The following is a 16,845-nucleotide window of genomic DNA, read 5'->3' on the forward strand; positions in this document are numbered from 1 at the left end:
ATAAATTAATTAATTATGGGACTGCAACAGATTAATCATTTTCCAGCTACCCACTAACATCAAAGCACCAGTCATGGGAACTACACGGCACCAGAAAAAACGCTGAACAAATTGAATTGCTGCATCGTTTATAGAAGACCATCATTTAATATGTACAACAGTACTTCTTGGTTTAATTATTTATATTCAGACATGAAATTAGCAGAATTTCTTTTGTAGATAACCTACATCTGCTTGGGTAGGCGCATGAATTCAAACAGGCCTGTGAATATTCATCTTTGGTTGAATTTTGAGTTTTAATTTTTAACAGAGCTGGATGCCTGATTTCATTGGAAAGTATTGATACAAATTACAGTGATTTTTGTCTAACAATGGAAAACACTTGACTATATATTGGTTTTTTTTTTCCCCAGGAGATACATAGCCATGCTCTAAATACTCTGGCCTGAACCACTCCACTGCTGAGGTATTGGTTATGTTGTACCAGCATGGGCTGGAAGAAGAATGAATGCCTGAACAGGCATTTATAAGAATATTTTCCCGTTAAAAAACAGTTCTGAAAAAAACGGAAACACAACCCACATCGAAAATAAGCTCTACAGAAATATTTATCTTTTTTTTTTTTTTCTGGCTTCTGCTCTCGTGTGCATATTTCTAGATTAGAAAATAGCATTTTTCAGCAGATAAAGGGTGAAGCGATGCTTTTGTTTCACCTTAATAAAAATATGATAGAATTTGATATTGAAAAATATGATGCTGTCGCTGGATTTGCAGAATTAAGCGCGGGCGTTGCTGGGATATCAGGGCACCAGAACAGGCTTCCCTGTGTGGACAGCCAAGAAAAAGCCCATCGATAAATACCACTCTAACCCCTGTTTGGATCACTGAAACGATGTATAAGTTGTACGTGTGGTGGTCATCTTATTAATTCACCTTACCTTTTCAGATGTGAGAGGCAACATGGCTAATATCTGATTTTCATTACCTGTTCAATTGTGAAACTCTATTTTTCACATAACAGAGTGTAGATGTGTACAGAAATTGTGGGGTAACCTATATTCTGGGGGACTAATGCAGGTATTTCTAAGTTTCAGGATCACCTTCCACGTTCCACTGAAAACTTGCCAGCAATCTTTGCGCAGCCCATTTAATCACGGAATCACAGAAATGTCAGAGTTGGAAGGGACCTCTAGAGATCATCTAGTCCAGCTCCTCTGTGCCCAGAGCACATCACTCAGGACTGCATCCAGGCAGGTCTTGAAAATCTCCAGAGAAGGGGACTCCACGCCCTCCCTGGGCAGCCTGTTCCAGGGCTCTGTCACCCTCACCAGAAAGAAGTTTTTCCTCATATTTAAGTGGAACTTCCTATGTTCCAGCTTGTGCCCGTTGCCCCTCGTCCTGTTACTGGGAACCACTGAAAAGAGTCCGGCTCCATCCTCCTTCAACTCATCCTTCAGATACTTGTAAACATAGATAAGGTCTGTTTAACCTTCTCTTCTCCAGGCTAAAGAGCCCCAGCTCTCTCAGCCTTTCCTCATAAGGGAGATGCTTCAATCCCTCAATCATCTTTGTTGCCCTAGGTTGGACTCTCTCCAGTAGTTCCCTGTCTCTCTTGAACTGGGGAGCCCAAAACTGGACACAGTATTCCAGTTGTGCCCTCACCAATGCGGAGGAGAGGGGGAGAATGACCTCCCTCGACCTACTGGCCACACTCTTCCCTGTGCAGCCCAGGATTTCATTGGCCCTCTTGGCAACAAGGGCACATTGCTGGCTCATGGATAGTTTACTGTCTACCAGGACCCCCAGATCCTTCTCCCCACAACTGCTTTCCAGCAGGTCCACCCCTAACCTATGTGTTGCTAAACAAAAGCTTATGCAGCTGGGGGGCTTCAGGAAGAAGCCAAGATAGTGGAGAGCAAGAACATTGCTTCCTCATTCATTCACATCAGTGTAAAACAAATACTAGATGCAGTATTTTGGCTTGCGCTTCCGGGAGCTACTTCAGTCACCCCTCCAGGATGGAGCTGCAATAGCACTTCTCCCATTGACAAAACAAACTTGTTGGAACAGAAGCTTTATTACAGAGCTGCAAGACAAATCCCTTTATTGAAGCTCTTGTGTTTACGAGGTGCTTGCTAAGAAAAAAAGGAGGGCTGGCTCATGTGTTTGTTGTCAGCGGAGTTCTTTCTTTTCAAACGGCAAGAACAAGTAGAAGGGCCAGAAGCCAAAGCCTGCAAGGAAGAGCCAGAGATGGTGACAGGGGACAAGAGGGAAAGCCGGACTCCAGCGACACAACAAACCATAAACACTCCTCAAAAGCTACCAGGTTCCTTTTTTGTTTTCTGTGGATCTTCATGGGTTAAATTACATTATAAAATATGCATATGCACACTCACACAGCTAATGCGCCTCTGCGACTGCAGCTCTTTAACATGCAAATATGACTTCAGCAGTGAAACTCACTGCTACAGGAAGTTAATGAGGCAAAGAATTGCATAAGAGTCACAAAAATATAGAAAATTTCTTTTCATGTTTGTCCAGCACACTACAGGCATACAAACTGCATCCCACTGTCATTAACACAAGTCGGTTTGATTGTGCAATGTCTTTTGTGTCCCCGTTCCCAAGGCCGTACACAAATACATTTCAGGGTGCACAATAGTCACGACTTGGAAGAGCTGTGTGTTATTTTTCACAGGCTACTCTGCCTCTCATCTTATACTCTCCAAAACTAAAAATTATCACCACCACAACTGTTCTTTGAGGAATCTGACAGCCCTAACAAATCAAGAGTTATTTGGCACCGAAGGAGTAATTGGTGGTTCCTGCTTCCCAGAGCTGACACTCAAAGAAAAGACCTCCTGAAAATATAATCAGAATCCCTGAATTGATATACATCAACTAGCGAGTCCAAAGAAAGCATCGTTAAGTTTTTATCTGTACGACCTCAGAACAACCAGTGAGAAAAGCGGACTGGTCCCAGGTTGGGTGATGGATTGAAAGGGGGTTGAGTTAAGCTCACAAGGACCTTTAGCAGGCTGGGTAGCTCCCAAAATTATGAGTAGGTTTGCACCTCTGGGTAGCTGGTTTAAGTACGTCCCGGGATTGATCTCGCTTTCTATCTGAGTGTTTTATCCTGCTGTGAAGAACTGTAATATCTGAACACCCAGTACATAAAATCAATAGCAATATCCCATGCAGACCATGAAGAGCCCTGGCACGTCTTTCTTCTCCTGGCACATTGGCAGCAGCGGATAACTGGTACCCTTAACGACACGTTTGGATACTCCGAGTGCTTCGGGTTTGACAGCTGTTTAATGGCTTGAATGATACGAGTTTGGAAGTTTTCATGCGATTTGTAGTGAACAGATGTTTGTTTAGAAAGTACATGCGCACAAAAAAAAAGCCCAAGTAGCTGCTGGGACTGGCAGTAGCTGGAGGCCACTGGCTGTCCCCAAAGGGACGCCGGGGCCGCTGCCACATGGGGACAGTGGGGCCGTCTGCCTCCACGGGGAGTTTAGACAGGGCCACACACAAAAACCTCATCTTCCGCCCGTGGTGGCAGAGACAGACGGGAGTGATATCTGAGCTGCTTGTCTGACACTGATCAGCAGAACTAAGTATTCAATTTTCAGGTTTAAGCTTATTTTTCACAGGTAACTCAATACTTAACACAGTTTCCCAGTCATTTGAGGGTCCACAAAGCACTATGGAGGGTTGTTAGATAACTCTTCTGCATCCTATTACCTTTTTCTTTCATTTGTATAATTCGATTCTTAATCTTTGCTCATGGTTCAATGGTTTGATCAACATGAAAATAAAATATTATTTCCTAAATTCTTTTTTAAACTTAGAAATTAAGAAGAATTTAAGAGAAGAGCTATCTATTGTAGACAGAAAGCTTCCATCACTCCTGGTTATCCCTGAAGCAGAGCCGCGGTGCAGGGCAGCAGGAGGAGCGGTGCTCCAGGAGAACTGGGCAGCCTCAGGCTTCCCGGTGCCTCCCTGCTGCCCGGCAGGACGTGGTGTGGGAAGTTACCTATCTCCTTTGAGTTTTTTCTTCGAGATCAACAGCTGAAGTTCTCCAACAGCACCATTAATTACCAGCAGGGACAAACAAGCCTCCTGAAACCAGGTTAAAAAAAGAAAAGTAGAATGTAAAAATACAAAAATTAAGAAGGGCTTAAAAATTAAGGGGTTCCTTGTCTACGAACTTGTGTTTTACAGCTTTGTGCCTTTTGCATTGAGCTGCTAAATAGCAACTACTAGAATTAACTACTTTGTGGTCACCTCCTCCCACCTTGCAGAGCACATTGATGGAGAACAAGACGATGCAAGACATCGGGTATGGCTTCCTCCTTAATTCTGGAATATTTACCAGCCAGATCTGACTGTGTTCACATAGTCCGTAACAGCATAGCACTGCGCAAAACACTCGCACGTGTCCGGGAAGGATCCTGAGAGCGTTAGTTAATTAACAGCACTGCGCCCAAACAAGTTAGCCCTATTTCGTGGTAACACCGTAACTCACATGGCAAAATCCCTTCGCCTACAGCCAGCTCATACAACACCGCATGCAGACACACAAACTTCCAGATTTAAATCTTGTCCAAAGAAGTCATCCCAAACCACATCCTTCAGCAAAACAAAGGAATTTCCTCACTCACCACCTAATGTAAAACTCGCACAAAACTTTTGGCAGTCCTCTCCCCTTAACTGTATTAAAATCTCCCTCAGCAGGACAGAGAAACTGATGCCATGCCCTGAAGATATCCAGGGCACTGCAAATATGAGAATAAATGCCATTGCAGAACAGCATGGGGAAAGCCAGTGCTTATGAGATGCATTTTTCTGAAAAACAGATGTAAAAGATAAGAATAACTCCCTGAACACATTCTCCTGAAAGTTTATTTTGCTGACACTAGACGTTTTAAGTATAGAAAGCACATTAAAAAAAATACTTTGCATGCTTTCCTTTTTTCAACCATTTTGTTTATTTGTTTAAAATAAAGGATCCCACTTCATGCATTCCAGCAGGCTAACTTCCCTAGGCTTGCGATTCCTGAAAGACGTGTGGCACCGCATTGCAGAATCTCTCTGCATCCAATTTTCTGCCAGCTCAGAAACTGTCATAGCACATTTAGAAAGACTTGGAACCAAATTTCAAAAATAGGTACCCATAAGTACCGGAATAAAAGTGGCTTTGTGTTCAGTAGAGCTAAGCAGAAGAAAGTAAACACTATTATAAGTAGTTTGCTATTAGCTAAAGTGCTGAAAAAGTACCCTAACAACGTGCAGATATAAAAGGGAAGGAAGCACAAGTTACTAAAGAAAGCAGTACAACATTCTGAGCGCCGAGCAGTAGATAAATTAGAGAAATCCAGATGCACACCAAGGTGATATAAACATTAATTGAAACGCAACACTCCCTCCCCGCCAGAACCAAACACACATTAAAGAATAATAATGCCAAATCAAGGAGGAAATAATCAATGATAGCTGAATGGCAAAGAGAGAGACTCAAAAAAGGCTTCAATATCCCTGGTGTGATGGCAGCACCTGCCGTAGAGGCACTGATGGAGAGACATGAGCCCAGTTCCCCGAGTTCTCCCAGCAGCAGCCCACAGGCGGGTCCTTGGGCATGAGAAGGTCAGCAAAGCTCTGCTGACCCCCTGCAAAGCTGAAACGTCTCCCAGGAACCACTTCAGCTCCAGGGAAAAGGCACATTCCTCAGAATTTTCATTTTGCCAGGAACGCTCAAAACATTGCAACTCTCAGGGAAGAAAAAGTTAAACAAGGGCAGTTACAGAAGACAGTTATATCGCTGAAATATGTTATTCTAATTATTTGTTAAATGGAGCAAGGTCTTTGCTGTAACATAACACCGTTTTAATGGGATTTAAAGCCATACTCCACGTAGGTTTAATTGAGCATTGAAACACTTAGCACAGAACATGGGAAAACAACTTTCACCACCAGCAACTTTGAACTGGAAACGGGCAGAGCAGACCTTTGAAACATTGCGCTTTTGCCGTGGAGGTACTGATCAGCAGTAAAAGGAGCTCGTTAAGAGCATCAGCTTGATCCCTTTGGCAACCTTTCCTAATGCCGCTCATGGAGCGGGGACTTGTTTTCCCGCTGGTGTATAAAACGCGGTGCACTTTTTGCAGTAGCAGGAAATACTGTGGCCTTCTGAAATCAAAAGTTTTTAAAGTGACACTTCACCTGCAAGGCACACCATGAATGATTGCAGCACGAGCAGTTCCCAGAGCAACCTCATCTTCAGCTTCCCGGGTCAGAGGAGACCAGTCCGGTAACTACAGAAGAGAAGGGGGGCTCCTTGGAAACTTCAGGCAACCTTTAATCTGTAAAAGAGACAAATTACAAGGAGATTTAGGATTTCTGCTCCTTCTGGATCTGACAGTTTGGTTTTCTTTCCCGGAAAGCCGCATCTGAAGACCAACAAAGAAACTTTTTTAAACATTGCATTTAAAATCAGTCTGAGGAACGATTTGCAAAATTGGTTTACTCCTCAAGTGCTACTCACAATGTTCTTTACTTCTTCAGATCAGTGCTCTAGATCCGAAGAAGAAAAAAAAAAAAAAAAAAGAAGATATCAGTATTATTAATAGAAATGCACAGAAACTTGCAGAGGAAACCAAACTTACAAAATTAAGGGTCTGTGTACACTGGGTACCAGGTGAGGATTAGGAATTGTAATCCCATATCTGCATCTTCCACTTGGGTGTTGTGAGAGTCCTCCTGTCCCTCAACTCTGTCATCTGCAGATTCGCTACTGCCTCTCTGTGGTAATCCAAAGTGTAAGTAGTTAACTCTGTAGTCAGAGTTAAGAGGAAAGTTATGAGAATTACTCTCACTTTTCTCTACAAACATCACCCGGTACGTGAAGGACGTCGTCTCCACAAGGTGACACTCTCTAGGAAGTGTTCCCACCCTGCTCAGCAAAGAGGGATGCTTTTCCCATTTCAACCCCATTCTCATAGTCCCAGAAATTCTTCCAAAAAAGCCCTTAAAACGTCTCCAGGCAAAACCTGATTTTCTCCTCAATTATTACAACAACTTGTAAATAGTTAAAATTTGTAAGCAGGCAATTTGAAGACTTCCTCAGCTTATCACTGCAACGTACCCCCCCCAACGCAACCCAATGGGGGAAAAATGCCTCTTTTTTATGAAAGGAACCTTTTCCAGAGCAGGCATTGAAATATTAACAATAAGTAAGTCAGACACACATTCTTATAATTTATTCCTATCACTGAGGGCTGGAAGTTAAGGGGCCTTTGTGCTTACAAGACAAACTGCATCACTAATGGCATGTGAAGGGGTATCATGAGAGGTCTCCGCTTGCTTTTGTGAGTTAAAATTGATAAGATTCTTCTAATAAAGTCAGGTTCAATGCACCGAGAAGACTAAGAGTCTTTATCTTGTGATCTGAAGATGCAACTTTGAAGGGAGTAGAGATTAACTGAATATATTCATCTGTTCTCACAGACTGATTAGGCTAGCGGGGAGTTAGCAGGAAGAACTAATCAATGAAAACAAATAACATCTTAAGCAAATGATTAGAGTATTAATTATTAATTTTTGAAGAAAAATATCATCATAGACCTTTGTATTGATTGACATAGTTAAGCAGTTACTCTCTGTACTTATAGTGAACTCAAAAAAATGTATTTATTTACCCTGTGTAGTCTTCATACATAGACAAATGCTATTTTTCCTCTAAGCACCAAAATCCTGTTGGCTATAACTGCACCTATACAGGAGATTTATACCAAAGGTGAGTCGCTCTTGGTTTTACACCAGTTTAAGTGAGATTTGAGATAAATCTTGTATTCACCAGCAGCTGCTGAAATTCTTTCGTGTTCTCGTTTTCCCACGTATTATTCCCATCAATAAGCCCATCGTGTCACTCCTAAGGCTTCTCTTCATTACACTGCAATGCAACGCTCTATGATTGTTCTCCTCGCTCTCTGCAATAAGCTACGTGGGACTGAAACAGAACAATCACTTACAGCCTTTGATACCTAATTAAAAACACAAGAGGGATAGCACTTATCAACTTAACCTACTGCCAGGAACCCATCTCAAGCATCTGCGGATCCGCCTGCGAGCTACCAGTGTGCAGAAGGGCTGACCAAATTCTCTCCTGCTACATGGATTAATAACAGCAGCTCTCAGCTTCTCTGTAAGCAGTGCCAGTGGCAGGAAACTATGATATCTGCCTTTTGGTTAAAAAAAAAAAAAAAAAAGGGATATAAACCCCTAGATCTGACCAAAGTCAAGTGAAATGCCTCTATTTATCACCATCCCCTTTGAGGATGGTGCTTCTGGAGACTGGATGGAGCTGAGGGACAATTCTTCATGGAGGACCGTGGAGACGGCTGTCTTGTTTGCAGGTCCCCAGGCTGTTTACGTCACATCCCTGATACTCTCTTGGAACTGAGATTGTTGGTTTGGTATTTTATTCCCTGGTTTTCCATAGAACCAAGAAAAGTCTTGGATAGCCTTCAATTCATTACTCCTCTCCATTGCAACTTCTCCTCTTACCAGAGCTTATCCTGACTCTCCATCGCTTTGGGAAGAAATCTGGCTACTTTGTGGTTTTTGCAAACTGATATATTTTTTTTCCTACTTAGGAAATCGTGCTTCTCTAAGCATTTTAAAAACTAATACAAAGCATTTCAAAATCACTAATGTAAATTAGTTTTTAGCTTAGACGGGCATTAAAAATAGCAGGCTTTCTTTCCTCCCAAGATATTTTAACACAATCATTGGGTCTTACTTTCAGCCAAAAATAAAAGCTATACTAAAAATAGGCATTTTTAGTACTCAGCACATTTAATTATTAAGTCCAGGGAAAAAGCTGAAAGTCTTCCCTGTTATTTAGATATTCAAAACACACTGCAGAGAACCAGCAGACGGCAAGAGGGTCATGTATGCGCTTCAAAGGAAAAATTTTTCAGCTATCTGAATGGAAACAGTCACTTCTGGTATTAACCAACTACTGCCTGTACGTGACTGGGGCTGGTATTTCCATCGATGTTAATGGAAACACCATGCACTTACAGCCAAAGTATATACCTAGCAATAATCACCTTTGAATATATTCTTAGAAGAGGAGTATCTAGAGAATATAGAGTATCCTCTATATCCTAGAGGATACTCTAGCATGTATAATTTTCTAACTATATGGAATAGAACCACATTCTGTCGCTGTGCCCAGAATAGCTATTGCTGGATTAATATTTAAGCTTCACCATCTTCCCAGTGCTCCGTAACAGCCCTCCCAGGAGCAGCACAACCACATTGGACCCTTGGAAACCCTTGGACTGAGACATCCCCTAACACTGGCTAATACATTACAGAAAGTTTCCCAAAGAGAAACGATACCTGTCACAGCATAAAAAGCAGTGGGAAGTAAATCAGATGATTACCATTAAAAAATATTTTCCTAAGGTTAAAATATGGCGGTATTCAAGTTACGGCTACATTTTCATTTCTCATGATAGTTCCCTATTTCACATGTGAACGAGTCCAATCTTCAAAATGTTTTCCCCGTAAACATCGCTGCTGTTCGTATCAGCAGGTCCATTGTTCACAGCTCTGTAGAAACTGTTGAAACACGGTGACTTTTTATGGCAACAGCTTGAGGAAAGGCAAAGTTTGTGCATGAGCAAAAGATAGATAATTGAAAAGGTCCTTCCCATTTCTAAATGTTTTCCAACTATAAAATCCTACAGGGGTTCATGCTGCCTCTGAAGGAGAATATAAGAGGCCTGAAAACTTGCAAAAGTTTAATATTTTATTTCCAGAAGGAAGCGTATGTAGTTTCAGCACTACACAAGCTATTTTTTTCAAGATGAAAATGAGATAGCTGTGCTTCAGTTGGGAAGTGCATCCCATTAGAAAACCTAGTGCCAACACATGCGCAGATGTCTTTTTAACTTTACTTTTGGCAATGCATCCATTGCAAATTCTTTTGAAAGGCACGTTTGTTTGTAATTGGATTCTGACAAAGAAAGTTGACTCTTAAGAGCTCAGACTGCAGTTGGGTATGAGGGAAAAAAGACGCATGCAGTAGAGACATTGGCGGGGAATTTTTCTGGGTTAGTAGGCACGGCTCTTTGTCGCTACTTTGGATGTTTAATGATGAGCAATTCTGGAAAAAAAATAAAATAGAAATGAAAAACCTAAGGCTAAAGTATATGGACACATTCAGAACGCGAAAAATACTTTCGTAGATATAATTTGCACTATATGAACTCCCAATGTTGTGAATGTTCTGAAGGAAAATTTGCAAAACATGCCCGAGACCCCTCAGTAGTGCAGCAGCAGCAGCAAGAAGCCTTTGCAATCATCTCACGTTCTTCTGCTGCACCTCGGTGTGCTGCACAGTGCCAATTCTGCTAAACTCCAAAATAAATCACTGTTAATGAAGCATGCTGCACATACAGACAGCAACAGGCATCTTTTAATCACCTCAACAAAGGAAGAGCTCAGGGTAAGCGCAAACCACTCTGAGCACTGAGATGCGAGTTGTTAGATTTAAGGTGGTGCCGACCCTCCGGCTGTCACGGATCTAACCTGAGGGCAAGAGCAAGTATCTGACGTGAATTCACTGCTTTCCTCAATAGCGACGGTAATTCACGGTGCCAAAACCTCCAAAGACTTACCAAGCTTCTTAAACAGAAGTAGAGTATCATAAAATAATGTAGTGTCATCCCCGGAGGTGTTCAAGGCCAGATTGGACGGGGCTTTGAGCAACCTGGTCTAGTGGGAGGTGTCGTTGCCCAGGACAGAGGGTGGCACTGGATGGTCTTTAAGGTCCCTTCCAACCTAAACCAATTTATGATTTAAGTAATTAACAAAAATAATCTTCAGGCTTGCATGCAGAAGAGGGAACCAAGCTGTGGGTTACCCGACTGCTGTCTGGTTGTGTGGAACTTGGGGCAGTAGAGCTGCTCAGAGCAGGGCATAAAAGGGCATATGGCAGATGTCTGCAAGAACACCTATATTGGATGCATATCACAGGCCAAGTCTAGAAAGACCAGCACCAGCAAAACCTAAGCACAAAGGTTTAGCATAAACTCAAATTCATCTCATCTATATAAGAAAGGTAGAAAACAAGGCACTCGAAGTTTTCTGAGATTCAAAAGAAACCCTTTTCCCCCCAACATGAAGATACCACCTTCTAATATATGCATACACAAAGATCTATATCCATCAAATATGTGGTTGCTAGGTAGTTCCCAGGTCTTAAACATAACTAAAAAGTCTGCAAAGCTACACCAAAATGCCGTTATCCATTTCTCTCTCCATTCTCTCCAAACACACTTTCCAAAAGCTCTCAGACTTCACAGACCCAATGGTGCGGGAGTACGTCCCATTTTTTGACAAGACACTGTAACAGGCGTTCATTTAAGCTTTTAACAGTTAAGGAGCAGCGTTAACAGAGAAATATTGAAAAGGAAATGGTTAGTTTTAAGTAAAATTATTTAACTTTAGAAGATTTTTAAAGCTTTTACTTGAACTTCTGATTTTTGACCCCTCCACACCACGTTCAATGGACAACGCGGCCATTTTTGTCAAAATAAATGCAATGAAACGGGCTGGCCATCAGTTCCTTTAGAGTCCCCAAATACTCTAAAAAACGAGGCATCCTCTCTGGAAAAAAAACCATTCATGAAGCCCCATGTTCACTGGCAGCACGGCTTTGGCTGCCACACCTCTCAGATGCTCTTTAGGAGAAAGGAATATCAAAATTTCAACTTTGGGAAAGGAATTAACATTGAAATTCATTTCTCCTCATCGCTACCCAGCAGGAAAAATTACCTGCTTATTTTTAAAAACAGATAAAGAGACGGTTTACCTCCGTGGAGTCCGTTTGTGCTTTGAGCTCACCCTCGCAGACCTCTTTGCAGGACAGGGTTTGTTGGGTTTTTTTTTTCTATTTGATCACTTTGGAAATTTTCAATTTACACTTCACTGGAGGCCAATTCTATAACTTTACCGAAGGGTGGATATAACTGACTGAAAAGCCATAGCTGGAGAGTAATTACTGAGAGTTCGCTGCCAAAATGAGTCTGTCTTTCGTCTCATGTTTGCCAGTATTTTTATTAGCGGCACTAGTGGAAGAGAAGGTGTGCTTATTCAGTCTGCCGGTGACACTAAGAGGTTGCAGGTACCTCTGAGGATGCGAATGTAATTCAAAAGCATCTTGACAAATTGGACATAAAACCAGCCTAAAACAGAAGGATGAAATTGCGTAAGAGACGAGTGCAGTAAATAGGCTGCTGCATTAAATAGCACAAACGTATGCCGGGGAGCAGGTGGCCGGGTGATAGCTCTGCACTGATCCCCACGCGAGGGGACGTGGCAGCGATGCCCTGTGACACCGCAAGCAGCAAAAAAACCCTGCCTGGGATGGATAAACCAGGTTTGCAGGTCCTTTTAATCCAGAAATTCCTGCCAGGTAAGCAAGCTGTCACCCTCCCCAGCACAGGGGGCTCAGATGTACGTAGTGCTGCATGTCAAGGAAGATTTCCCCCAGACAGAAGCATCCACAGGAGAACACCACAAAGGATTAGAGGTCTGTAAAACACATCCTGTAAATAAAAGCCAAATGGAGTTGTTTAACCTAAAGAATAGTGCCAAGAAAAAAGCTAATGGTACTAAAATATGTAAAAGACTGATGGAAATAGAAAGAAATAATTTGTTCCCACGTCCAAAGTGGATGTGACAAGAATGAATATACAAAAGAGATTAAGGTTTAGACTTTTGGAAAAACCTGTCAAGTCCAGCTCAAGCACAGGTTTGTGCTGTCCAGATAGGCTGCAGAATAGCTATTGTTGATGCTTCTTAGCAATTCGTAAACTAAATTTAAGTCCAGAATGACCAAGATACAGACAGTATGTATTTTGCTTCCTGGAACACCAATGTTTGGAAGGGGGTGGAGAGAATTCCAACCATTGGGATTCACCAGTCACATCACTGCTGGTTGCAAGGCAAGGTTGTTCCCCATCTGATGCAGAAATTGGAAGGACAATAACCTTGAGCCTCCAATAATTAATTGAAAGTTACTCAGACTGATGAACGGAACAGTGGTACAGAGGTGTCCTCTATAAACGAAGGTTAAAGAAACTGTTCGGCTTTAGTAAGGTGTCGGGGGCAAAAGCAACAAGGTTTCTTTCACTTAACACAAACAACATTTTTCCTAAATTAAAGAAAATTGCTTCACCTGTGAAAGGGGCTAAACAGTGTTATTCCAGGGGAGCAGCATGAGGAATTAACTCATAACAAGGTTGTGGCAGAAGCAAAGTGCTAACAGCAGTTGGAGAAAGCATCAGGATTAGACCTTATTCAGCAGGACTGCATCAATACATCAGCCCATGAGGATGCGAGAACATCCTTCTCACAGTTTAGTGGCCAAAAGCAACGTGGAAGCTGGACACCTTTGTGAGAATGTTAGTGTGAGGTGCAGGAACTGCATCATCCAGGGGCAAAGAGTGAAAAATCAGCAATCCTAGACGAGATGATTCTGAAGGGCTCTGAAGTGCCCGAGATGCTTACATTTTGGCAGATTTTGGTCCCGTTGCTCAGAAATAGCTGACACACTCCTCCCAGCAACATCCTGGCCATGGGCAGCTCCGGTCTCCTGCCAGTCCCTGCTCCCAAACGCCGGTCATGGCCCAGATTCAGCAAATCATCAAATTCCTAACCCTGATCCAGCCGCTAAATACTTTGCTGAATCCGGGTCTGTGTGTCGGGAGAGGCACAGGCTCCCCTTAGCAGATGCAATCAGTGACCCGCAAAATTGAACGTCCAAAAATAGAAGGTGCCTAAAAAATGTGTTTCCCAATAGTGCAAATCTTCACAGTAATACTTTTTTTGATGTACACATCACTGAACCTTTTCAGCACTCAAAAGACAGGTTTTTTTTTTCCTGCGGTGGTAGCTGTTGTTATAAACGAGTCCTGAGATTAAAAATTGGCCTTTCCTTTTGCATAAGGGAAGAGAAAAGGGAATTTGAAGAGATGGCCTGGGGAGATGAAGGGTAGCAGGAGCGCGCCGGTGGCATCTCTCGCCGAGCTCTCCTCATTCTCACAGCATGTCTGTCAGATCCTGATCTATCTCAAGCTTCTTTGCTGAAATTATCCCTTCCGGAGTTGCACTTATACACAATTCACACATTATGAAATATATACGGGCACAGTGTGCCTGATGAAACAAATGACACATACGCAGCGTGTTCCTGAGACACGCTTATGATAAATGGGAATGAAATGCTTCAAAAAATTAATTATTTAGAAAAGAAAGACTGAGAAAAACAGCGTCAGTTTTTAACACTGTGTTTCCTCCTTTGGGCATTTGCTCGCATTCACTAGATGGAGATTTCATTTCGCTGTATCGGGGAAGGTAAAGCACCTCCAACAGATGCAAGTTCCCACCTCGCTCCTGTCATTTATATTTGTTGGGCGGTTGGGTCTTTGGTGCGCGCTGTGCCCGAGCCACCTCCTCGCCGTCACACAACCTGCCACCGCTCGGCTTGCACCCCAGGAAACTAAGGACTGCATCCCCCGGATTTAAGACAATAAATATAATTCTAACAATATCAGCAGAGATTGCTGGAGGAATGACTCAATAAGTGCCTGCTGCAGTGAATTATCATCCCCAGAGTTTGAATGCAGTTTTTTCTATATAAATTTTTTCAACGCAAGTGCTCTGTAACTTATGCTCACACTATTTATGCCTGAAGAAGCTGGCTGGTGGGGCCAGCTCTGTTAGTGGTGGGAAAGGCAGGGAGAGTCCTTGTTGCTAATGTAATAAAAGGAGTACAGAAATAATCATCCCTGACACCATCCCTTCTGCACTTGTTAGACCAGGAAGTGTAACGATAGGATGAGGGGTAATGGTTTTAAACTGAAAGAGGGGAGATTGAGATGAGATCTGGGGAAGAAATTCTTTGCTGTGAGGGTGGTGAGAGCCTGGCCCAGGTTGCCCACAGAAGCTGTGGCTGCCCCATCCCTGGAGGGGTTCAAGGCCAGGTTGGAGGGGGCTTGGAGCAACCTGGTCTGGTGGGAGGTGTCCCTGCCCAGGGCAGGGGGTGGGACTGGATGAGCTTTAAGGTCCCTTCCAACTCTAACCATTCTATGATTCTATGGTTAGAAACACTTATCTTCATGCAGAACCCAATGCAACAGCTTAAAACCCGATTAAAGACTCTGGATTATAAGAAAATAGTCAGTTAATAACACACCCGCACTCTTTGAACGTTTTACCGTGTGGCAGGATTCCCCGCACACCTTTACCACCCGCAAAACTAACTCCAGGGAAGCAGTAATCCCTCTAGAACACTGCATATTCCCAGCTGCGTAACACGTCCCTTCACCCTCTGAACCAGTGAATCAGAGCGCAGTTTTCCACTGAAGAAAAAAATGACAGTAGTTAAAGCCTTTTAATTACTAGCCACTGACTACCACACATCACCCCGTTGCAACCCTTACTCTTTGTCTCTTGCTCCCAGGAAACCGTCTTTGCCCTGTAAAACCTGAATAATTTGTGGGCATAAATCATCTCTGGGTAGGGAGATCTGGGTGACTAAAGGCAAGTCTAAATTAAGGCTACTGGTGTTAATTAGGGGTCACTATGTATTGTTCTGCCTTTTCCATGGAAGGGATGTATCGAGGAACACTCACCCAAGGCAGCACCTCTATCAGGTAACAGCCAGCTTTTCTCAACAGAGGGAAAGTCCATCCCACCACAAGCTCAGTACTTTGCTCAAACCAGGAGTAACATTATCATCATAAAAACTTGCAAGCAGAGAAACTTCATGGTCTGACATTTTCCAGAAATCAGAATTTACTCTGTTTTAGAGAGTTTTTTACTGAAGCTTGTCTAGAACCTTCAAACTTGCTAGTTATCTTCACACTTACCAATTTAAAAACAATTCCCAACTTCATGCAGAGGAAAATTTTCAACGCAGTATTTTGCAAGATTAAAATTAATGGCTATCCTGTATATCCAAGCAACGAATAATAAACTGCATAAAATAGCACCTTTAGGGAGAGCAAAACTAACTTGAAGAGCAAAAGCTATCTCAGTTGGTATTCAGTAGGTCCAGCTCTTCTCCCTTAGCTATCTCACTGACCCACCATCAATGGAAACGGTCTGGGAATTGAACATGTTCAGTTTTTTTTTTTTCTTTTTTCTGATAGCAAAGACTGTCAGTGAGACCTGAATGCAGAGCAGAGCACACGATCAAACCTGGCTGCAGCCACCTCAGTAGCAAACCCAGCCCATCCTCGTCTCCAAACCAGGTCTCTCTTTCTACCAGAGAATACAGACGCACTGTGAAACTCCAGGATGCAAAATTAAACTGTCAGCTAAAGTGGAATATTAAGTTCCATCTCACTTTTAATCATAAATTTCCTAAAGAAATAAGGGTTAATTTATTGCTGTCTCAGTTCGGCAGGACATTGCACCAAAGAAACAAGGCTCAGGGGACTCTGCCCAACAATAAAGTGTTTTTATCCCCAGGTTACCACTCCCAGATAACGAATCAAGGCGGTTTCACTCTCTGAACAAAGATAGATGAGTAACATTCAAAGTTATCATTCACTTTTGAATGGGTCCATTTCCAAAATGCACAGTATCAGAGAGCATTATCTTGTCCAGGAGAGAAAAAATGATGTGAAAACATTGAAGATATTTTCATGATATCTCTAGAGTCAGCATCTTAATGACATTTTACTTTTCACTTCTGGAGCTTACAAAATAATCTATTTTATTTCAGAACCAAAAGGAGAGCTTTCTCCCTAGGAGTTC

General features: G+C 42.5%; 1 protein-coding gene across 1 annotated transcript in view; it reads right to left on the reverse strand.

Annotated features, from left to right (window-relative positions):
- The window catches only part of LOC141467352 (contactin-4), a 252,592-nt gene that overhangs the window by 158,309 nt on the left and 77,438 nt on the right, over positions 1–16,845 (reverse strand). Inside the window, exon 2 of the mRNA XM_074151834.1 lies at positions 6,226–6,365. Coding sequence (XP_074007935.1) covers positions 6,226–6,280 — 55 coding nt within the window. The 5' untranslated portion in view covers positions 6,281–6,365. The remainder of the gene's footprint in view (positions 1–6,225; positions 6,366–16,845) is intronic.

The sequence above is a fragment of the Numenius arquata genome, chromosome 8 (genome assembly GCF_964106895.1).
Source record: "Numenius arquata chromosome 8, bNumArq3.hap1.1, whole genome shotgun sequence".
NCBI lineage: Eukaryota > Metazoa > Chordata > Aves > Charadriiformes > Scolopacidae > Numenius > Numenius arquata.